The 24052-nt window shown below is 56.2% G+C and overlaps 1 protein-coding gene across 10 annotated transcripts in view; it reads left to right on the top strand.

Annotated features, from left to right (window-relative positions):
* Window positions 1-24052, top strand: part of ZDHHC3 (zinc finger DHHC-type palmitoyltransferase 3) — a 59902-nt gene that overhangs the window by 29417 nt on the left and 6433 nt on the right. For 5 of the 10 annotated variants that reach the window (XM_049642527.1, XM_049642526.1, XM_049642528.1 and 2 more), the window contains 5 exons: window positions 4882-5006; window positions 11471-11567; window positions 12234-12315; window positions 12427-12519; window positions 16218-16348. In XM_049642527.1, coding sequence (XP_049498484.1) covers window positions 4882-5006; window positions 11471-11567; window positions 12234-12315; window positions 12427-12519; window positions 16218-16348 — 528 coding nt within the window. Of the gene's footprint in view, window positions 1-4881; window positions 5007-11470; window positions 11568-12233; window positions 12316-12426; window positions 12520-16217; window positions 16349-18874; window positions 19158-19999; window positions 21096-24052 lie in introns of those variants that run through there. The other 5 variants (XM_049642534.1, XM_049642530.1, XM_049642533.1 and 2 more) reach the window with 4 other exon arrangements.

Genomic DNA, 24052 nt, shown 5'->3' with positions numbered 1-24052 from the left:
GGTAGTTCCTTCCTGAGGTATATTTTTACGCTTGTATTTTTTTTTAAAAAAATTTTTAGTGTTTATTTTTGAGAGAAAGAGAGAGAAAGACAGCAAGGGAGGGGCAGAGAGAGAGGGAGACAGATGATCCGAAGCAGGCTCTGTGCTGAGATCAGAGAACCCGACTTGGGGCTCAAACTCGCTAACCATGAGATTGTACCTGAGCCAAAGTTGGACACTTACCCGACTGAGCCACCCAGGCGCCCCTTGCCTGTATTCTTAATGAGTTTCTTTCTAATTGCAAAAGCCACATGTTCATATTAGAACATTTAAGAAATATAGTCATGAAAATGCAAATAACCTGTGATCTGACTATGTGAGATATCCATTAATAATTTGGCACATGTCTTTGTCTTTATATATATCTATACAGCTGACCCTTGAACAATGTGGTATGAACTGCACGGGTCCACTTATACACGAATTTTTTTGATAAGAACAGTCCAGTACTGGAAATGTGTTTTCTCTTCCTTATGATTTTCTTAACATTTTCTTTCCTCTAGCTTTATTGTAAGAATATAGTGTAGGATACAAATAATGTACAATATATGTGTGAGTTGACTACTCACGTTTTTGGTATTCTGGTCAACAGGAGGCTATTAGCAGTTAAGTTTCAGGTGAGTCAAAAGCTATATGTGGATTTTTGGCTGCACGGACCCCTCAGCCCTGCATTATTCAAGTGTCAACTGGGTATCAGATCTGTTCCAGAATGCGTTATATGCCATATACTCTTTGGAAGTCTATGTGTGCCTTTAGCCATCTGTCATAGATGTTCTCCATGCTGATAGCTGTATACTTTTATAGCATATTTAATGTCTAGAAGGATGTCCTGTATGGCATTATACATATCATAGAGTCCTCACCTATCAAAGTTTGTTTGCTTTTAAAGTTTCTTTTTTTTTTTTTTTTTAATGTTTTTATTCATTTTTGAGAGAGAGAGACAGAGCCCAGTGGGGAAGGGGCAGGGAGAAGGGGAGACAGAGAATCTGAAGTAGGCTCCAGGCTCTGAGCTGTCAGCATAGGGCCTGACATGGGCCTCAAACTCACGAACCGTGAGATCATGACCTGAGCCAAAGTCAGACGCCCAACCGACTGAGCCACCCAGTGCCCCTGCTTTTAAAATTTCTATCATAGGCTTTTCTGGCATCTGACGGTGTTTTGCAGACTAGGTGGGGTTTTTTCCTACTTTTTTTAAAAAAATTGTAATGAAACATATGACACAGTTGAAAGGGCATGAAGGATAATACAATGATATGATAATATGATATCTCCACGCCCCCAGCCTCATACATAAAACATTACAAAGGCGGTTTAACCTCTTTGTTTCCCCACCCCACCCCCACTTTTCCTCTCCCAGCCTCCCCACCACCATGGAGGTGACTGTTACTCTGAATCACATGTAGTTTTCAGCATCTTGGTGCCCATAGTGCTTGTGTATCAGGATCCACATTTCTAGAAGTTTCTTCTCAGGACCTCATCTCTGTCCCACTCAAAGTCCTGAGCCTCCACCAATGAGAAGAGCATTCATGTGGATGAGCATGCCTTTGGCTTTTCTGGGCTTGTACTTGTCTGTTGCCCCATTGGCCTCAGGCAGACCAGTGGGGAAGCACAGCACCGTTCCTAGTGACATGTCGGCCACATGCTGCCCATCTCGAGTGTAAGCGGGTCCTTAATGAGACAGGAGAGCAGAGAAAGAGCTGGTGACGGAATGGTCAGCAGGGGAAAGTTGGGGGGGGGGGCGCCAGCAAAGAGCCATATGAGGAGTGGGGTGAGGGGCGGGAGGAGAGGGTGCATGCTGGCTGGAGACCCCAGAGAGGCACCCGAGGCCCTCTTTGAGACAACTTGCAAGTCTTCCCATAATTGAACTGTGGTCCTGAGTTTTTTCCTCCGCTGCCTGGGAGACACCCCTGCGCGTGCCCTCTGGCTCCGGTGCTTCTGCTCTATCCGTCATCCTCTGGACAGGCCACCTCTGGCCACTGCTTGGACTGCCTCTGTCCCCAGGTGCCCCTGTCCTGCTACGTCCACCAGGATCCTCCTGGCCTTCCCGCCTCCCCTAGCTCCTGATGCACCAGTGGCCGTGGCTTTGGCCGGGTGCTCGGCCTCCTTGCTGTGTCTGGGCATCTGGGCATCCGCCCCAGCAGCTGTTTGGGACCCAGGCCCCCATCACTTCCGTGCACTTTCCCACAATGCTCAGTGTGGTGTAGACTTCCAGGAGAGGGTCGGTACTTGATTTGTCTTTGCAGTTTCCATAGCTAGGGTCTTTGTCCCCGTGAGTCATTTTTGTAGCAAAAGACAAAACTCCAGCTCCCTGGTCTGTACTGCTTCTTCAGTGGCTCTTCCTATCCCAGAATTTCTCCTTCGTGGGAAAGGTGCTGACACCCCGTCTTCCTCCCCTCTAACCCGGGAACCCCTCGCTTGGCCTGTTACAGTCCGTCAGCCCCGAAATCCCCACCTACCCACCTACCTACCCTAGCCGACCACACTGCCCCTCACCCGGACCCCTTCGGGACTCGGGCGTGGCCCCCAGTTCTGTGGTCAGATGTTGCGTCAACTTCCCTGATGGTGGTGTCCCGTGGGCGCCCACTGATGAGCACGGCCTCCTGTCACCTAGACCTTAGGCGGGGGGTATGGAGCAGTCCCATCCCAGAGCCATGACTCGACCCAGTGTCAGGCCCGGTTCTTGATAGGGAGCTGGGCCACGCTGCTGGAGCCCCCCAGGCTGGCACCCTGAGCCCCCTTCTTTCTTGTCCTGCTTGCTTTCACTGTTCCTTTCACCCCGTGCTAAAACTGATAGACCTTTTCCAGGCTAGAGGCTCTGGTGCTGAATGAGGTAGACCCGTCATGGAGCTCCTGGTCTAGCAGAGTAATTCTCAGCCCTGCTGAGCGCTTTGTAAAAATGCGGGTGTCCAGGCACCCTGACAGTTTTGTGTGGTAACCCTGCATTAGAGTCGAGGCATCCGGAGGTTGTTACAGGCACAGTGTTGCGTCCAACACCCGGCCAAGAACACAGGCTACCTGCCTCGGTCCGTTTGGGCTGTTGCAACAAACTACCAGAGACAGGCTGGCTTATAAACAAGAGAAAGTTACATTTCTCACAGCTCTATAGGCTGGGAAGTCCAAGATCACGGTGCTGGCAGATTCAGCCTCTGGGGGAGGGCCCACTTCCTGGTTCGCAGACGGCCATCTTCTCGCTGTGTCCTCACATGGCAGAAGGGGTGAGGGAGCTCTCAGCAGTCACTATAAGGGCGCTAAGGCCCAGGCGCAAGGGCTCCACACTAGTGACCCGACCACCTCCCCGAGGCCCCACCTCCCAATAGCACACACTGAGGGTTAGGAATTTGGGAGACACATTTGGTCCCTTGTTGTGCCCTGTGCCGAGCACTCTCTCTCAAGCTGGCCCCCTGCCCGTCCGTCCAGCCTCCCCTCTGCCTACCCTGGATTCCACCGTGCCGATTTTCTCACCAGCCCCCAGACGGGCCGGGCTCACTCTCACCTTTTTGTCTTTACCTATGCCCCTCCTCTGGCCAGAATCCCTCTCCTCCCTCAGGACTACCTGGCATGTCTTAGGACCACCCTTAAGCCTCACCTCTTGAGAGGCGTCTGGGTGGCACAGTCAGTTAAGCATCCAGCTTCGGCTCAGGTCATGATCTCGCAGTTCGTGGGTCCGAGCCCTGCGTCAGGTTCTGTGCTGACAGCTCAGAGCCTGGAGCCTGCTTCGGATTCTGTGTCTGCCTCTCTGCCCCTCCCCCACTCGTGTTCTCTTTCTCTCTCTCTCTCTCTCTCTCTCAAAAATAAATAAACTTAAAAAAAAACAAAACTCCTCATCTCTTGAAACCTCTCTGGTTCCCTGGCTGGTCGGTACCTATTCCTCTGTGCTCTCTCAACACAGCTGTCTTCTAGCGTCGTTAGCCTCCAAGAGACCAAGGGCCTACTGGGACAGAGACCTGGTTTGCTACCTGAATCCATAGCAGTGAGCACTGGAGCACGGGCCGAGCACCGAGTAGGCCCCTGGCGAAGACTGGTCATCGAGACCCTGCGTCGGCCGGGACACCGCCCGCTTTCCTTCTGCTTGGACAGGCACACGGGCCCCAGTAGACGCTGGTGGCACTTTGGGTCTGCTGTTGGCTCCACCGGAGGTGTTCACAGCTAGAACAAAAGGCAGAGCACTCACGAGCGCACGAAAGGGTGGGATGGCAAGCGGGAGGGCACGCGGGTCAGAAAGCAAGTCAGAGATCCAAGGGCCATGGTTCACAGTTGCTTCTGGATCCACAAGAACCAAATGTAGATCACCGGTGCTTCCTAACAATTGTACTGGTAAGAGAATAAAATAAAACGATTCTAGTTTAAGCAGGAGCCAGTGACATTCAGAGCTGCAGACTTTGATCTGGAAAAACCGAGCTGTGGGGGTGTGAAGCCCGTTAGTAAAACTTCGCAAAGGCCCAAGGTGTTACTGGGAAATTTTAACGTAGACCAGACGGGAATGGGCGAGTCAAATCCCAACTGTAGTATTTACACAGGAAAGAACGGATTCAGTGAAAACCACGTCACTGAGATGAAAGCAGGAAGATCGTTAGGAACAGCCTAACTGTCCACTGGGGAAAATCATTTACTTTTCCACAGGAAACCTCATTGTCCATAAGTATCCATCAGTGTTGGCGTGATTCTGAACAGAGTCCACGTGTTGTTGGGATGAGACTGTCCTGTCCGTGTGTGTGTGTGTGTGTGTGTGTGTGTGTGTGTGTGTGTGTTTAGCTGCTGCTTCCAGGTGACCACCTCCACCACGGGGCGTCAGAACCGACGGAATCCCTGGCCCAGCCCTGACCCCTGTCCTCTTTCTCACAGGGCGCGGTGCCCAAAGGAAACGCCACTAAAGAATTCATCGAGAGTTTACAGCTGAAGCCCGGGCAGGTGGTGTACAAATGTCCCAAATGCTGCAGCATTAAGCCCGACCGAGCCCACCACTGCAGGTACGCGTGCGCCCCGACCCCCTCCTCCCGACCTGGGCTCGCTTCCTCCCCTCCCCCACCCCTCACCTGCTCTGGAGTAGCACCCCCCACCCCACCCCGCCACCTGCTTCCGGAGTGGGTGCCGTCAGCAGCAAGACTTCTGGACGTCCCTTGCTCTGGGCAGGGAACGGCCACTGTGACTCTCCCTCCCCATCTCCGTGAGCTCACTAGATGGGAAAGGGCGTTTGGTTTGGGCTCAGGACACCTGTCCTAAGACTTGACTCTCCCACAGCTGCTGAAGCGCCCTGCCCTGACAGTCAAGCGCCCTTGACTGTCTCCGCCTGTTTCCGGATCTGTACGATTGAGGGGGTTTCTCCTCTTTCTACCTCACAGCTTTATTAATTAAGGGCACAGGAGACAAAGCTTTAGAAAATCGTTCTGTGAGTGTCTAATAGGTGGGCTCCATTCGCTTAAATTTTAGCAAAGGGGTTGTCCTTGAATGAAGGCTTCTCTTTAAAACAAAACTTCAGGCGCCTGGGTGGCTCAGTCGGTTGAGCGGCTGACTTCGATTCAGGTCACGATCTCGCAGTTCATGAGTTCAGGCCCCACATTGTGGAGCCTGCTTTGGATCCTCTGTCCCCCTCTCTCTCTGCCCTTCCCCAGCTTGTGCTCTCTCTCAAAAATAAATTAACTTGAAAAAAAAAAAAGGAAAAACTTCTAGGGGCTCCTGGGTGGTTTGGTTGGTTGAGTGTCTGCTCTTGGTCTCAGGTCTTGATCTCGGGGTCATGAGTTCGAGCCCCAAGTTGGACGCCGCGCTGAGCATGAAGCCTACTTGGGGAAAAAACAAAAACAAAGCAAAACAAAACAAACAAACACCACACAACAACCTTCTAGAGGTTGTGACAATTGTAGAATTCGGCCCCGAGAGCCATCTCCCCATCTCCTCTGTGGTGATTTTTCCCTTTGGTTTTCAGATTTCTTCATTGTTTTGAGTCTTCTCAACAAGAAGACATCTAGCTGAAAACTGCATTTTATCATTACAAGGGAACTTTAAATGATAAATTACAGAAATGCAAACGTGTCATTTGGTCCCTTTTTCGGACTGGTGTGTGTTTGGGGCGGGAGGGTCGCACCGAGGTCACACAGCTGGTGAGTACCAGAGACAGGATTGGCTCCCAGTGTCTGCGGCTCCGGTTGGGGGGCTCTTTCCACTAGAATTCCAGTTTGGGGGGGGGGAATCATGTGACCTGATGTAATCGTATGGACGTTTCTCTGTCAGAGAAGTGGCGACCTCCCCAGCAAGCTGGCACCTCTTGAGCATGAGGGCCGAGGAGCTTGGACAGGGCCTGTGGTCATTGCTGTCGCCTGTGGGGTGTTGGGCGGTTTGGAGAAGCTAAGTGTCTTTGCGCAGAGCCCGGCGTGAGGTGGTCACTTTACCTCTGAGATCTGTGACGGGGGCACCCGTCTAGCCTTTTCTGCCATCCGAGGCGTGGGAAGCCAGCTGTTTTCATCACCTGAACCAAAAGGCCCAGCTTGCTTGTGTGGTTCCTCAGGCCGTGACTCCAGGCGGCCCGGTGTGGTGGGACCGGCTCCGGCCTTGGCGTTGGAAGGCCAGCCGTGTCCCCGCCACACGTGTCCCCAGACCGTGGACCAGGCAGCACATCGCTCTGAGGCCGGCTCTGTGCCCCGTAAAGGGACTTGCTGCCCCCCCGGCTTGTGGGGGTTGAGTCTGGATAACGGAGTCAGCTCGCTGTCCAAGCAGGAGCCGTTTGTGGGTGGAGGCGGGTGCGGGCACTGGGGGTGCGCAGGGTTTATAGAAACACGGAGCTGCGACCTTTGTAGAAAAGGACGTTCGGTGACCACAGTGGTTCTTTCTCTTTCCTTCCTGGGCCCTCGGCTGCCTCCCCTGCCTGGCATTTTCCTCACCGCCGCCTCCTCCTCGCCTCTCTCGCCAGGATGATCCGAGGGAGGTATTCTTGAGTGCTAGTAAACAAATCAGCTTGAGCAAAACAAGACCCGCTGACTCAGATGAACTCTGGTGAGGCTGTCTGTGTGTCCCCTGCTCCTGCGTCAGGAAACGTGTGCGACGGCTGCTCGTCTGTGAGGGCCCGTGGTGGCCCGGGCCGTCTGGGGACCCGCGGTTTGGGATACGCACGGTCTCCAGCCCGCCAGACGCAGCCGGGTTTTGCCTGGGCCGGGAGGCCCGCTGCCTGGCTCGAGAGTTGCGGTCAGTCTCCCTGCTCAGGCGAAGGTGCGTGCCCACATCCGTGAGCGCTCACCCAGCTCTTTGGTTCCTGACCCCCCAACAGAGCCCGTGGAATTTAAAACTGGCCCCGTTCCCTGAGCTCTGGTGGGTACCACAGACGCTTCCTGACCCTGGACGTGTAGATGCTCCTTCCAGCCCGGTGGTGGGTGGGTGGGTCTTCTTTCCACGGAGGGGCACTCTGGAACCCCAGGCTGCTTTCATCCCGGCGCTGAGGACCACGGAGGCATGTGGAAACCCCATAGGGAGCCGTTCACGCTAACGTGGACAGCCAGGGTGTTGGACTCATGCAATAGGTTCCTCTTGCACGAGGAGGCGGAGACCTGTGACCCTGGCAAAGCCTCACACCCCTCCACACACCCCTCGCCCCCACACGCACATAACATGCTGAGGCTCAGACGGTCACGGACTGCTCAGGGCCCCTGTCTCTCTCTCGTGGTTATTATGACTGCCGATAAAACTTACACAGCAGTAGTATTGTTTTAAAAGCATTTGACCTACATCATCGCTAACCTTGGGAGATCGGGTCGGGGCCAATCCTGCAGAGGGTGGTTCAGAGAAGCTGAGTTTCTCTGCCCGGAGCCCAGCACGGGGATCTGAGAGCAGTGTTCTGTCCACTACGCTGGACTGCCCTACCCGAAATTGTTGCGGAGCTGGGACCGGGATGCGGTAGATGACTTTTTGCATCTTTCCTCCTGTCCTGCTGGGCGTCCCATTCTGATGTGGTGGGGCCACTTCCCAGGCTAGCTCTTTCCCATCTGTGGCATCAGGACCCGCACTCAGCCGACCCTTGCTTGGTAAGCGCCTCTGCAGGGAGAGACACAGGCCCTCACGGACACAGCTGTGTCTCCATGGTGGGCCATCACCCAGGCCAGGCAGGGGCCTCGTCCAGCTCCTCTGGGGCTGAGCGCCAAGGGCCCTCGGACCTCGCCAGAGAAGGAACACAGGCGAGAAGGAGCCTGAGGGCGTGGGAGCCCGTGAGCTTGTTGGGCTCCACCAGGCATTTGACGGAAGTGCTTCGGGGCCTGAAAAATGGCAGGGAACCTGGAGGAAGAGGGAAGGAGAGGCATCGCCGTCTTCTGGAACGTTAATTTAAAAACACGAAAGGGCTCAGGAAACCCCGAAGGCAGGAACGTCAAAAAATACCTCCATCGAAGACGTTTCGTCTCTCCAGTGACTGTTAGCGCAGGTTGAGGACCAGCTGCCAGGCCCTGGTGCCTGTGCCCCAGGAGCTCGCTCGCCTGCAGCGTCTCGCACAGGGGGCACAAAATGGTGCCCAAGAGGAGTCCCAGGAGGGGGTTGGTGCGCTCAGTACGGAAAGAGCAGCGAGGAGCCCCAGAGAGGAGAGGTTCTGCCAGGTGGCAAGCCTGGGTAAAGGGCCCCCTGCCTGCCTTGTCTGGGGAGGGGACCCCGCAGAGCCCCCTGCCCACCCAGCCACGGGGAACGGGAAGAGGGCTGGCTCTGAGGTGACCGATACCCCAGTGAGGTGTCCAGGGTTGTGGGAGGCTGCATTTTTTTCTTCCTCCTGACAGATGGCACCTGAGGCGAAGCAGCTGGGTGGTCCCGGGTAGGCCTTGCCCTTGTTCTCCAGGCCCCAAGTGCAGAACCGTTCAGGCTGCTAGTTTTGAGAGCTGTGGGTGAGACGGCCCCTGATCAGGGCCATGTTCACGGATGGACCCCCCCCCCCCCCACCCACACGCGCCACCTCCCGGCCCCAGAGCCTGCCTCTGAACAACTGCACCAGCCGGGGAAGAGGGACCACCTCGGCATTCCGTGTCTCCGTGGGCAGGAAGCTTGGAGCCTGGCACTCAGGGCCACCTTCTGTAGCCCAGCTGCTGTGCTCACTCGTCCTGCTCCCTGGAGGAGGAGGACTGTTCTGCTGTGGCCTCCCAGGGACGCGTAACCCGTTGTGAAACTCACTTCCTGGGGCGCACGCGGGGTCTCTTGAGAAGCTGGGAGGAGAGCAAAGGACGGATGTGACAGCTCATTGAAACCCTGGGCGGCTTTCGGAGGATGTCAGGCCACTTGACCCCTCTGTGCTGCTGAGCAAACACTGCCTCCCTCCGAGCACCTACCGGAAGCCCCTTGGAGAAAGTGGCGGTGGCACTGAGCTGCCAGGCGCCTCTCCCCTCGGGAGTTTGGGCCCCAGATTGGAAGGGAGCTAAGACCCCAGGGCTGAGGAAGGACTTGCAAGGTGGCCCCATGAAGGGAACGTGGGGCCTGGTGGCTGCGGCCCAGGATGCAGGGAGCAGCTCATTCTTCACTGTCTACCTGTCTGTACTTTGAAACTTGTCTACTAGAGGAGGCGCCCGGGTGGCTCAGTCGGTTCAGCGTCCGACTTCGGCTCAGGTCATGATCTCACAGTTCTTGAGTTCGAACCCCGCATCAGGCTCTCTGCTGTCAGCGCAGAGCCTGCTTCGGATCTTCTGTCCCCCTTTCTTTCTGCCCCTCCCCCACTTGCACACACGTGCTCTCTCAAAAATAAACATTTTAAAAATTATTAAACTTGTATACTGGGAACAAGTGTTAGCTAATGAAGTATACATTATACATATTCACATGTATGTTTGTAATTGGAAACACATACATACAGAGAGAGATGGGTTTATATCCCTGACTTTATATCCCTCCAGGTCCCTTTCGTGCCTCCTTCTTCTCCTGCTCTCCAGGCTCCCAGGGAGATTCTGGGGCTGGGCTAGCATCTCTGAGATGTGCCCATTTCCCCTGTAGTAGGGAGGACCTTCGAGGTTGTGGAGAAGAACAAGGGTGGAGACTGACCAGGCCCCCACAGTCCGTTGTCACCTTTTCCTTACAACACTTACTTCCTGTGGATGGGGAAGCTGAGGCCCCCAAGCTTGGCCAGCCTGACCAGAGTAGCTCAGCAGCCCCAGGTCTGCCTTGCCACCAAAGCTCACGCCGTGCTTAGAAAAAGCCACACGTCCTCCTTGGGGTGTGGATGAGCCCGCAGCCCCGAGTTGGCCGTGGCTGTCCTTCAGAGTGGCCTGCACCTCCTGGCCTGGAGTGTGGGGAGCAGCTCACGCCCACACCCAGAAGGTCTCCTTCCCTGCTGTCCCTGCCCTGACTGTCGGCCAGCCAGCGCTCAGCAAGTGTGAGCTCCCCCCGTGTGATCCTGATGAGAGCCCTTCTGCCGGGCTCCACTTGCCACAGCCCACAGTGCGCTTGATGAAGAACCTGGGATAAAGTTAGTTGTGGAAACGAGTGGAAAGAAAAGCTGGGGTGAACTGAGGGGCTTTCAAAAGAGAAAAACCTCTAATCATCTTATTTCCGAGTGTACCTTTACAGCATTTCAAACTGTGTGGAATAATACTCTCGAGGAAATGTCAAGGAGCCTATGCTAATAAATTGAGGAAGGACCAATTTCTCAGTCCCAAAATGAGCCCCACCACAAGGTAGTAATTTGCAGATTAGAGAGAGTGTGCACACAAGCACGAGTGGGGGCGCAGAAGGGGCAGAGAGAGAGGAAGAGGGAGAATCCCAAGCAGGTTCCATGCCGTCAGCTCAGAGCCCAATGTGGGGCTCGATCTCAGGAACCACGAGATCATGAGCTGAGCCGAAGTTGGATGCTTTAACCAATTGAGCCACCCAGGCGCCCCAAATTAACAGGATTTCTGATCGACACTTAAGCTCAAATACATTCTGCTTTTTCAGCTAAGTGGATGCTGTCTTAGAGCTAAAAGGTTCTTGAAGGGGCCCTTCCTGCCGCCCTGAGACATCCTGCACCTGAGCCCACTCTGTGCCCTTCCAGCGCCCTCGTTGGGCCACCCTCCCTGCTAGCGCCCGACCCTTGGGGTTTTGGTCTTTGGCGGGGAGTTAGGAGCGGCTTCTTTCTATACCCACCCCAGCCTGTCCATTTTCAAAACTGTTTCTTTGCTCTGTCCTTCTCAATAAACCAGATTCCCAGCCCAGTTACCGCCAGAGAGCAGCTTCCGGCTCAGATCCCCTCAGTTCCATCCTGTGTCTGTGTTAAACAAGAGAAGGGGCCTTGTTGACAAATGACTGTCCCCTGTTTGGAATGACGTGACCCTGGGGGTCCTGACCCCACCTTCCAGGCCCCTTGCAACACACCCAGCAAGCGGGACACGGGGCAGAGCCCGAGGAGGCCCCAGCCGCGGAGTAGAGCTGGGGGGTGGGTTCTCTGCTCCCCTCGGGTCCCCGCCACCGTGAGGACACCACTAAAGGTCTGCCTTGTGGGTCCTTTCAGTGTTTGTAAGCGGTGTATTCGGAAGATGGACCACCACTGTCCCTGGGTCAATAACTGCGTCGGCGAGAACAACCAGAAGTACTTTGTCCTGTTTACAGTAAGTCAGCTTCCAAATCCTGCCCCACCCTCCGCCGAGCGATGGAGCGCTTTGGGCCTCCGAAAATTCCCGGCACGCAACGATGGTTTTTGCTGCTGTTCCAAATACCGCGTGGCCATGTAGACCTGCGCCTTTCTGCCAAAGCACTCCTAGCTCAGCCACGGCCTGCTCGTAGGCCCTTCGCCTGAGCGTCTAGAACACGGGCTCAAGCGGGTTGGCTCTAAGCAAGGGCCTTGTTCCCGTCCCAAGCGTCCAGTCTGAGTAGCTAAACAAGGCAGTTCTGGTGATGACAACAAGCCCTCCCTCAGCTGCAGGTGGATAGAGGATAGTGTGAGGACTAGAGCACCTACTGGCAGTCAGCACCTTGACTTTCCGAGTGAAGGGAAGCCACGGGCCCAGAGCTCCCCCGCCCACCCAGGGCCCTGGTCACGCCTGGTCACAGGTGCTCGTCCGTGCACTCCTGGTGAATAGCTGCTCGCCTCGGTCCCAGGCCTGGGGTGCCAGACCGGTAGGGCAATCAGCAGATGCCTCCCTGGCTCTCTCCTGGTCAACCCTCAGCCTGACTGAGTGTTCCGGAATGGGAGGTTCTGAGGGCCCCTGTCCCGGGAGCCTGCGCGGTCAGAAGGTTCTCACAACAATGGCGTTTGCCCTGCTTTCCTGTTTCAGATGTACATAGCTCTCATTTCCTTGCACGCCCTCATCATGGTGGGATTCCACTTTCTGCATTGCTTTGAAGAAGACTGGACAAGTGAGTATATGCCAGGGCCTCCCTCCCTGCCCCCGGGGGGCAGTGTGTGACCCAGGCGGGGCGGGCTCTTGGTTTGTCTCATGGTGCCAGGCGCCAACCCCATTTTATCAGATCAGCAGCAAGCCTACAGACTGCCCAGGGAAGGGACAGCAGAGGCCCGAACCTCTCTTCATGAAATAAAGCAGCCCCTTAAAAGCTCCACAGGTAAAGTAGTGAGGCGGACAGACCGCGTAGCCCGAGCGCGCCTGGGGGAAATGCAGACCCCCACCCCCACCCCCCGCCCCAGAAGCACGTCCCAGGGCGTGGGAGCCCTGCCAGGGAGAGGACCTTTGCTTCTGTGTCTTTAAGAAGAGGCACTTTAATCAAAAGTCATTTCCTTCCGATCTCCTGGAAATCCGTCTTGAACTTTGGGGTTGTTTTGTTTTGTTTTGTTAGTGGTTGTCTTTTAACTGCATAATTCCCAATCTACGTAAAGATCGTAGAGCAAAGCTCCCTGCTTTAGAATTACCCGTCTCACGGCGCAAACACCAAAGAAGGAGCTCCAACCAGACGACCGCATAAATCCTGAGGAAAAAGTAGATGCTGAAGGAAGTCAATGCCGTTTTGTGATTTTTAAAGGAGAATAAAAAAATAAGAGATAAGAAAAAGAATTTTAAATAGGGGCTGGAGGAATTAAGAGAGGCCACGTGCTGGGCGAGATCTCGCACACACACGGTCCGTGAGAGCAGAAACATCAGACGGGTCCCCGTTTTCATTCTCCCGTCTTCCAGAAGTTTTGCTCTTCCCGCACGTACTGTCTTCTCGGCTGTCTTGCTGGTCTTGTTCCGCAGAACCGGGGAGCCCGTGGGAAGCAGGGGGATCTTTAGCTCCCAGCCGGCTGCGAAGAGACTTTCCCTGCCTCTGCCCGTGGTTTGGCATCCGCCGCCTTCCGCCCTCTGTGGCCCTGCCCCCTGCCCTGTCCGGCCCGGCCCCGCCTAGGGGAAGAAACCCCGCGAGTCTCCGTCAGTGTGCGCTGCCGTGACCAAGTAGCATGGACTGGGTGACCTCAGCATTTATCTCTCGCCGTCTGGAGGCTGGGAAGTCCAGGATCAAGGTGCCGGCCGATTCAGTTCCTGGTGCGGGCTGTCTACCTGGCTTGCAGACGGCCACCTTCTGTGACCTCACACGGCAGAGAGAGGAGAGCAAGCTTTCTGGTGCCTCTTATACGGGCACTAACCCCACCGTGAGGGGCTCCTACCGTCACAACCTCGTCTAACCCTCAATACCTCCCCAAGTCCCCATCTCCAAATAATATCACCTGGGGGGTGGGGCTTCCAAATACGAGTTTTGCAGGTGACACAATTCAGTCCATGTCCCCGTGTCCCCCAGTTTTCGTGACTACTGCATTTCTGGTGCCAGCCGGAGAGGGGTGGGTCAAGCTAGTGGATAGTGGGGAGAAGAGTAGGGGCATCCATAGCATCCTGCGTAGCTGGGCAGGGCACCAGCGCGTTCCTCGGTGAGCATTCTGAACGTACATGTATCCTGCCAGGCCCTGGGGATCCAGTCCAACTCCAGATGTGGCCTTGGCGACTTGACGGTGGAGTCTGACAAGGACGTTCTATCAACCCCATCGCTCCCCCTACCCCCCGCCGTCGGGCTAACAGACACAGGCAGTGATGAGAGTGACACTCGCCATCAATGAGGCAGAACGTCTCTGTCTTCAGCTCGCAGCTGGTAGGGGCCATTCCATTAATGCCTGCCAAGAGCCAGCGTGAGCAGTGCCTTATTTCAGCGTCACCACAAGCCCGCAGGGCGGGAGAGATGCTCCCACTTAGCAGATGATGAAAGCTGGGGCTCACAGGGGTCGAGCAAGTCCCCAAGCTCACACAGCTAAGAAGAGGGCCGTGACTCAAGCGCCAGCCCGGAGCGGGCTCTTCCAGCCCCGCCTGGATGACTCCAGCGCCCCGGGTCCTCCCTGCATGTGCTTGATCGTCTGCAGTCAAGGTCCGTGACCAAAGAGGCTTGGGGCACCAGTTCCTGTGGCAGCTAAGGCTAGGAGGACCGTCCCCAAAGCGGAAGCCTGAGATCGGCCGTGCATGACGGTCACCACCATCACTGCTCAGCCGTGGATGAGCGGCCTTGCATCCAGCTTGTGCAAGAAGGGAGTGTCCCCAGAAGGAGGGCATTTGAGTTGATGTTGAGAGAAGGGTACAGCGGTAGTTCCGCGCGCCCTGGGTCTGGCTTCTGCCTCCCCCACTCCATTCGTAGTCCCCGGGGCCCACTCAGGAGGCCATGGGTGGAAGACATGCCGTGGCCCTGGGCTCTGCCGCCAGCTCCAGCCCCAGGGCAGCCCAGGTGGCTAAGGAAGGAGCAAGGACCTCTGTCCGGGGAGCACCCGCCACGTGCTCACCCTGGGCCGGTGCCGAGCTGTGCAGATGCTCTCCCGTGCATTCCTGAGCGGACCGCCGAACCAGAGCTCAGAGAGCCCCGGCCTTGTGCCCACATTCTTTCGTTACCAGGCGCTGCTCGGAGGCTGGTTGTACCGCAGGGAGCCAGCGTCCCGCCCTCCTGGAGCCGGAGTTGTGCCGGGAAAGGCAGGCAGGAGGCAAGGGCGGGAAGAAACACGACCGCACGGTGTGCGGGACGGGAAAGGCGCAGGAGCCGGAACGGAGCGTCCGTGGCGGCATCTTAGTAGCAGCTCGTGGTCGGGAGTTTCTTCCAGGATCGTCACCCTGCTGCGTCCGCCTGACCGCAGAACCGTTGGCCTGCCCACCACCCGGCCTAGCACAGAGGCAATAAGGGAAACATCTGGGGGCATTGTTACGTCCCGAGAGAAACGTGAGGAGATCAAGGCATTTGGAGGAGATGGTCCTCACCCCCACCACCCATTCGGTGCCCATTCCCAGGTTTGACCTCCCTTGCCCCTCCGCACCTTCCTGTGAGGGAGGCGGCAGGGTGGCTCAGAGGGGCACCGAATCCCCAGATTCCCTGAGTTCCCAAAGCCCAGGGAAGCCCGACCCTGCCAGGACCCCTCCAGCCAGGGAAACAGGCCTGAGCACCGGGGCAACAAGAAACGTGCACCACGACCCAGGGCGACAGGCCCAGGCGGCTATCAGCGGGGGCAGGAGTCCCACGGTAGTGAGCACTGTCAGCTGGGACCCCGCCGCCCAGTGTCTCCCCCAGGTGCCTCCGCTGAGGGAGACCTCACCGTCTCCCATAACACCTCTGCTTTTGTCTCCATTTGCGGGGGGCGCGGGGGCGGCTTCTGAGTTAGACTTGGTTCAGACAGAGGATTCTGCTGTTGAAGACAGAGCGGTGAAACCTCGCTGCTGTACCGAGGAGGGAGCGGAGGCCTGGACGGTCAGCCTGGGCTCGGAGAGAGGTTGGCAGAGTGAACGCGCCAGGCGGCCCTCCGGTTGGAGTGACCGTCTCAGTGATGCGGACGCTCCCGAGAAGGACGTTTCCCACGGGGCTTGTTTCACACCCGGCTCGGGGCCAAGCCCGGCAGCCAGGCCACCCCCTCGTAAAACCTCGAGTCCCAGAACCACTTGAGTGACCCTCCAGATGTGCCCCTTCCGGTCACCCAGAAGCAGACAGAGGGACCGGAACGTCCAGAAAATTCACAGCCAGACCAGAACCAGACTGAGGCCGCTCCACCTGTACAGCCCACGTTGTGCTGAGGAGAGGAGGGCCTCCCTGCCTTCATGCCTCAGCCCCGGGGGCCCTTCTGGGTCCTTCCACGTGCTTGGCACCAGGATACAGACACACTGGCCTGGAAAGAGAGTGAGCGAGGAACAGGGGTTAGGAGGGGCCGGATGGGCCCCGCCAGGCCAGGAGGAGCCGAGTCCCGCCGGGCCGAGCAGTGTGAGCGGGCGGGGGGCGGGGACAGCAGCCCCAAGTCCCACGTGCCCCTTTTCTTCCAGAGTGCAGCTCCTTCTCGCCACCCACCACGGTGATCCTCCTCATCCTGCTGTGCTTCGAGGGCCTTCTCTTCCTCATTTTCACGTCAGTGATGTTTGGGACCCAGGTGCACTCCATCTGCACAGACGAAACGGTAAGCGGGCGGCCTGCCCACCAGCTCCAGCCCGGGGCTCCGGGCATGGGAGGGGGCGGGGGGGGGGGGGGCATGGTGGGTGTGGTCGGCTTTCAGGCCAGACCCGGGAGCCCAATGGCCAGGGCCCAGGTGTGCAGGGTGTGCACGTGCGCACACACACACACACACACACAGGTCCCTCCTTGGGGCCGGCACGGCAGGTTGCACCAGGGATGGGACCCAGCAGCCTTGGGAAGGGTGCTCTTTGCCAAAAGACCTTCCGTCCTCCCTTGATGGTTCTGTCTTACACACTGCGCTGTGTCAGGCACTCTGCTGGGCCGGGGGACATCCTTCCCACCCGAGGGCCCTAGGCCTGCAGAGAGGATGATGGACAAAGGAAGGGTGCCTTAGCTGGCACGGGCAGGGTCAATTTCCCACAGGAGGTGACTTCACGAGCAGGTCCAGAGGGCAGAGTCAGGAATCAGCCTGCCTCAGACCCCGCCGAGCGGTGGGCAGGGGCTCTCACCTGGCCTCTGGGTACCTCTGCCTGGCCCAGCTCTGGCCCAGCTCGTCCTTTGCCTTCTCCCCACACCCCACCCCTACCTCCACCCTACCCACAGCCCCACCTCTGGGAACTTTCAGGCAGCTGGCTGGGCGGGACTGAGGCCCACTCACCCGGCGCCACGGACGACACCGCCTCCTGACTGTCCTAAGTGTCCAAAGCCTCAAGGTGGTCAATCCATTGCTGTGATGTGGGCATTTCTTCCTTTTTCGGCTTTGGGTTCCAGACGAGGGGCCCCAGGTCGTAGGTCCCTCCCGCCACTATTCCTGCCTTCCCAAGGTCCCCCCTCAGGGGGCAAGCCTTGGTCATCTACGGGCCCTCCGGGGCGGCTCTGGGCCCGCTGACTAGTCAGCCTCAGGTGGTGGCTCACAGGAAGACACACTCCCTGCCCCTGCTGCCTAGGCCCCTCCCTGCGGGTGTGGAAAATCAGGCGTTTACCCTCCCGGCAGCCAAGGCAACATCGTTTAGATCGTGGGGATCCCCGGCGGTGTAGAATGTGGGGGCTTGGGGGGCTCTCGGCAACTTTTTTATCCTTTATACGAGATAGCGTCATGGTAAGAGTTTCTTTCAAAATAGTAGCCCATGGTATAGTTCCAGCTGTGTGTCCAAGCAGTAAATGCAGCCAACTTCTCTGCATAAGACCTGCAGGGACCCCAGAGGTGACGGGCCCGGCCCGCCCCCTGTTGGATGCTGCCAGGCCCCACAGGCCGTGGTGTGGGGGAGCCCGAAGGAAAGCTCACACAGCCCGGGCCCTAGTTGTTCTCCCCCTTCAGGGCCTTTCCTGAAGGGGATTGTGTTGGGAAGGAAAGGAGAAAAGAAGGAAGGGCCCCGCTTGGGAAGGGATGCCTTCCCCTCCACCTGCATCCGCCCAGTCCCCGGCCAGGAGTAGAGGCTTCACTTAGGCTGGCCCCTCAGGCTCTTCCCTACTCCTCCTCCTCACCAGAGACCACGGCAGCCAGCTGCTCCAGCCAGACCGCTCGGCCAGGCTCCTGCCAGGCTGCTTCTCTCCAGTTCCGCCCTCAGGCCCTGCCTGCTCACCAGCTCCATCGGAAGGGGGGAGAAGGGAGGGAACTCTTCCTCCCCAGCCTACTCTCCCCGTGAGACTTTGGGGGGGGGGGGTAGCCCAGGCTCTGCACAACCACCAGATGGCCCCTGGCCCCACTTCTTCCCAAGGGAGCACTAGGAAGCCGTTTGCCGTGCCTGGGGCTGGCTGTCTGTCCAGGCAGCCCCTCTAACCTTTACTAATCCCTTTCCTTCCTCCTCTGTGGTAGCTTCTCCCCTCCCCCGCCACGGTCTCTTACTCCCGATGGACCTTCTCAGGTCTGCCTTGCCAGCGCCGCTAAGCAGGGTGCTTCTTGACCTCCCAGACTGGCAAGACTCACAGCGCCAGAGTGGTCATTGATTTGTTTGTTTCTTCCTTTCTTTTTTTTTTTGTCTGCAAAGTGGTCATAGTAGCATCAAACTTGAACCTAGCCCAAATGAAAGGCCAGCAACGGCTCTCACGATCACGAGCCCCTGCCAGCTCTGAGGCTTGTGGCACCAAAGCCTTCTCCGTGTTCCCACACACCTCCGGGACCGGCACCAGGCCGGAAGCGCCCCTGCAGAACCTGGGCCACGTAGATGCGCGCCTTCCCTGAGCAAAACACACCGGAAGGGCATGACCAGAAATGCTGGCGTAGTGGCCTGTGGGCCTGGGCGTGAGTTTGCTCGTTTGGGCGTGAGTTTGCTCGTTTTCCCCTCCCTGCCTGGAGGGGCTTGTAAACTAGGTGCCCATGCCCCACCCCCCACAAAAAGCGTGATTTTTTTTGTTGTTGTTCCCTTTAACACTTTTTATGAGAGAAAGAGAAGAAAAGCGTAGCATGCAGATAGCTTTATGGCTTTCAAAGGAAGCATTTACTCCATTCACCTCAGGCTAATGGACGTCCCTCCCCAAAAACCACAGCAATAAAGTGCTTGACTGAAAGTATGATTGTTCTTGTTTTCAGGGAATAGAACAATTGAAAAAGGAAGAGAGAAGATGGGCTAAAAAAACAAAATGGATGAACATGAAAGCCGTTTTTGGCCACCCCTTCTCTCTAGGCTGGGCCAGCCCCTTTGCCACGCCAGACCAAGGGAAGGCAGACCCATACCAGTATGTGGTCTGAAGGACCCTGACCAGCATTGCCCCTCAGACACAAACCACATCACAGCACTACCGTCCCATCCGTCCTCATGAATGTTTAAATCGAAAAAGCAAAACAACTATTCTAAAACTTTTTTTTTTTTTTTTACATCTCAAGTAAAATGGCTGAGCATTGCAGAGAAAAAAAAAATGTCCCCATGTTTTATTTTTAAAAGATCATCCTTTCTATTTTTTGGTGACCGAAGCTGCTCTTTTTCTCCCCCCCTTTTTTAAAATCACTTCTCTGGCCTCTGGTTTCCTCTCTGCTGTCTGTCTGGCATGACTAACGTGGAGGGTGCTGTCTCCGGGCCAAGCCCACCTCTACTAACTGAGTGAGACTTAACGCCGGTACGCGGATGGACCGGCCCGGACGCCCAGTTGGGGATGCGTAGGAGAGGCAGGAAGGCCATGACCTCCCACTGCCCAGGAGGCGGTGGCAGGCAGCCCGATGGGACTTAAAACCTCACGGAAGACACCAAAAGAGGGGCAGGATCAGGGCTGGAGCCCTAAGACGGGCCCTTGACACGGCGGCCTCATCCCCCACGTGGACACGGTTTGCCTCCTCGCACGCCATGGGATTGGGGTGCTTAGAGTGACTTTTGGGGGGAGGGTGGTGGGATCAAAGGGGTTTCATTTGTATTCTGAATCACCAATTATATTCCCGCTGATTATTTGGACGAATGTGAAGGAGAGAAGTTTTTCCAGTTCAAAATGCCTTACACAGTCAAAAGGAGAAAAAAAATCACACGATTTCAGGTTTCCTTTGTCTGATTACTCTTAGCACCCGCCCTCTCCCCTGTCCTAGCAAGGTGTCAGTTAAGCGGCAGTGATGCTGAGTGACAGAGTGACACAGCACAGTCCCCAAGCGCCCAGCCCCGTCGTCAACCACCCCCCTCCCCCAAACCCATTTTGTAAATCGCTAAAGTGGGCTCCCTTTCTGATATTTTAGACACATAAATGTACACGTACCCACGTCTTCTCTGTATTTTAACCTGGGAGGCTGTCGTCTTGGCCTGGGGCTGCCCACGATGCGGGGGCGACATTACAGCCCCCAGACTTTGGAAAGCTGGCAGACGGCCACCCCTGCTCCCCGGAATCATCAATCGGCTGGCACCGGGGACTGAGGAGCGTTTCCACCTGGAGGCACTTCCTGTGTGAAACCCCATTTAAAAGAGGAAGGCCTGAAGATAGCGGGGAGATGAGACGGGGACGGGGAGTGCCCGCCGCAAATGCAGAAATCACAGACATCTGAGCGCTGACCATCTGTGAATCCGTACACGTGGATTTGGTTTTTGGTTTTTTTGTGTTTTTGTTTTTTTTACGTGATCACCACGAAGCTCCTTTTTTAGCTTGTGCTTGGGGAGGGGCGGGGGTAAGGGTTATTAAGCCCAATCAGGATAGGGAGGAAATTCCTCTAGCCTATGTGATTTTCCATGAACAGTAAGTGGAACGTGCTGCCTCTCTTCGATTCTGTCCGTGCTTCCACATGGAAACAAAAATGCAATAAAATTTTTCCAAAACCTGTTCTCCTTGAGCCGTGCTCTCTCACCTTGTTCCCTTCCGGGAGAGCCCTGGCGGGGCCTTCATTCCATTGCTCTTAAAGGATCTTTATCTCTGCTGCTCTTGAGCGAGGTTTCGGCCGTGTTGTTTTTAAAGGACGCTAGGCACCCCGCTCTTGACCAAGCCTGCCCCTGGGCCTTGGCTCTGGCTTTCGGCAGCCTGAATCCCTCATATGCTCCTGGGCTACAGAAGTCTTCAAGTCTGCAGACTTTGCTTAGTCCCACGCGTGGGGAAGAGGCGCGTCGGCCGCTGCCCACCCAGCAGAGAGCAGAGTCGGGCCGGGGGAAGTCGCCGAAAACCTCCACGGACAGTGCCAGTGCTTCGGGGAGTTCCTCATCCCCCGTCCCACGTGAGCCGCGACCCTTCCCCAAGCCAGTCAACTCTGCCTTGACTCTCCTATGCACTTGATGTTTGCTAGAAGTCAGGACTGAGATCTTAAGCGGGTTGGGTTTTTATTTTAAGCAGTTTAAAAAAAAAATTTTTTTTTTTGTTTAATATTTATTTGAGAGAGAGAGAGAGGAGCATGAGTAGGGGAGGGGCAGAGTGCGACAGACACGGAATCCGGAGCAGGCTCCAGACTCTGAGCTGTCAGCACAGAGCCTGATGTGGAGCTCGAACCCACGGGCTGGGAGATCGTGACCTGAGCCGAAGTAGGATGCTTAACCGACTGAACCACCCAGGCGCCCCTGAAGTGGTTTTTTTTTTAATGCTCTGTTTAAATCTCATTTATAGCATTTGTTTCCTACAGGCTTTTTTCCCTTCCTTCCTTCCTTCCTAACAGTTCCCTGAGGTGTGTGAAGAAGTGTCTCTGACCTGCTCCCTCCCCTCAGGGATCCATCCCGTGGGAGGCATTGCTGCCTTTCTGGTCCTCCCTGCTGGGGGTATATTTTTTAAGTATTTGGTTGCCCTCCTAACACTCCATCTTCAAGGCTTTTTTTTTTTTTTTTAAGTGACCCAGGTTGGTTCTTTTCCCCATGGAATTTCTAAGGAATGCAGCAGATAGTGCTGAAAATGTATTGATTTTTTTTTTTTTTTGAGTCCTAAGAATAGAAATTCATCCTTTAAACCTGAGCCTAGTATGCATATCCTCCCCAGAGAAAAAGGCTGCTTTTGACAGCCTTTTCCCGTATGATTCTACCTCTGGGCTTTGACGAGCCCTTGGGCTGAAAGAAGGAACGTTCCCAGGCTCTTCAGCCAGAGAGATATGCTGCTCTCAGCACATAGGAATATCCAAAGACTCCCGGTGGATTTCCTAGTTCACGTTCATGGAGATGGAAGACAGTTTTCCGGGAGTTATTAACTAGGGAACGAACGCGGCTGTCGTTGGGAGTAGTGACTGGTCCGCAGCCTGGCGTCCGCACTGGAAGAAGCGATCCCCGCCGAACTCTCGGCATTCCCAGACGGCTGAGGACACAGGACGTGTCTCCCCACCAAAGCGGCCCAGCTTTTGGCTCTGACGGCGCTGGATGGCACGCACTTGCGAAATGGGTCTGTAGCAGCCGTGGTCTTTCGGAGTGGGGGCCCTGGAGAGTGGCCGGGAAAAACCAAGGAAGGTGAGGTGGCCGGCTGGATTGGGTGACTCCCTCCCACCTGTGACCTCAGGTTTGTGCCCATAGCAACCGGACTGACCGTGCAAAAGGCCTGCGTCCGGGCAGATCTCTGCCTACGTGCCCGGGCTGGGTGACCTTGTGCCCACGAAGCGAGCTTGGGCAGCCGTGCGTGTGTCACATCCCCTGCTAGTCACACCGTCTCATCTCTGGAACACTTTATCTTGGAAGAACCAAAAGTCAGGCACCCGGAATCACCCGTTCTTGCTCATTCTGGCTCGGCCGCTGAGAAAGTTACGACCCCCCTTCCTGTTGCAGGGATCTTTCCGATGAGGGAAGTTAAGAAATGTTTATTAACCACCCATGTGACCTGAGCATCCCACAGAAACCCCGGACTTCAGGAGCCCACCTTGGGCTCTCCCAGCCAGGCTAACGGGCTTTTAGCTTCTCTCATCTCACGGCTTGTGGTGCGTCGGCCAGACGGGTGAGCCAGCCAGTGGAGCCGGGGGGTCTCAATATAGAGGGCGCCCTTAAATACCAAAGAAATGTGAAGAGACGAAGATTTTGCCAGAATCCCTCTCAAGAATCTTCCTGCTGGCGGTGCCCCGAGGCAGTGCTGGTCTGGTCCCCAGACCAGCAGCATCCGCATCACCTAAGAACTTGTTAGAAATGCCCATGCTGAGGCCCCAGCCCAGATCCTACCCAGTCGGAAACTCTCGGGGCCGGGCCCAGCGATCTGGATTTCACAAGCCCTCCACGCGACTGGGACACACGCTCAAGACTGAGAGTCCACTTGGGGCGCGCGGGGGTCACCCCCGAGGTGGTCGGCCCCTGGTGCCTGCCGACGATACGGTCCCATGTGGTGCTGGGTGGGGCGTGCTGACCGGAAGCCCCTCTCCCCTCACGACCCACAGCCTCCCCAACCAATGAATGCTGAGCAGACGGGAAAAGTCTCTCTTGGAAGGGGAGCCAGGCTACTAGTCTGTCCAGCGGCCTTTCCGCACATTTCATCTGTCCGACTGGGTTCTGCTCCAAGGGGTCCATAGGATAGAAGGACTTCACGGTGACACGGAAACAGGCCGCTGGCCAGTGTACTCTCCCCAGCCCCAGACCTCATTGGTGACCAAGAAAGTCATTGGTGACCTGACCATCGTGAGTACTCTAGCAAATCCGAGTGGCCGCCAGGGGAAGGCACATGTTCTCCCAGGGATGTGAGGATGCCCCAGATTTCTGCTGCTGTAGTGTAGTCTGGTAACCACGTCCTTCCTGTGTGACTTTGGGCACTTACGCCTCCATCTCTTCTGTAAAACCGGGGAGCTTGTCCAAATCGCAAGGTTGCGGTGAGGATTACATGAGGGTCGTGAATGTCAGCGTGACGATGGCTTTCGTAGATGTTGGCTCCGTTAGACCTCTGCTGTTTCAAAGCGCGCTCACAACTGTTGGTGATCTGTGAGATGGGTTCGTTGGGGTTCGCCGCGGCAGTTTTTAAAAAAATAAACATAAAAATGCATTACAGTTGTAGAATCACGTGTGGTTTCGTGAAACTTTGCGGGGGGCGGCGCCGGGCCGCACAGAAAAGCATCACGTGTTGCGGGTCGCGGTCGAAAGATGTGAACCACAGATGCGGCGAGAGCGATCGGACCGTCTAACGAGGAGGGCGCGAGGCATGGGCAGCAGCGGCTCCGACTTTCTCCATCCGATGATGTGGGGAGCAGGGGGACAATGAGCTTTTGCTCTGTGGGCCTCAGTTGAGTCTTTACTTCCTCAGTTGAGTCTCTGCCTTCCTTGGGAGCCTTAGTCCTGGTACATTCAATGTGGGACCTGGGTGGGTTTGCTTGCAGATGACAGTTCACGTGTCTTCCTGGCCGAGGGGGCCCAAAAGCCCCCAGTCACAC

Source organism: Panthera uncia, chromosome A2 (genome assembly GCF_023721935.1).
Source record: "Panthera uncia isolate 11264 chromosome A2, Puncia_PCG_1.0, whole genome shotgun sequence".
Lineage (NCBI taxonomy): Eukaryota > Metazoa > Chordata > Mammalia > Carnivora > Felidae > Panthera > Panthera uncia.
This window is presented reverse-complemented; position numbering and strand designations above follow the sequence as displayed.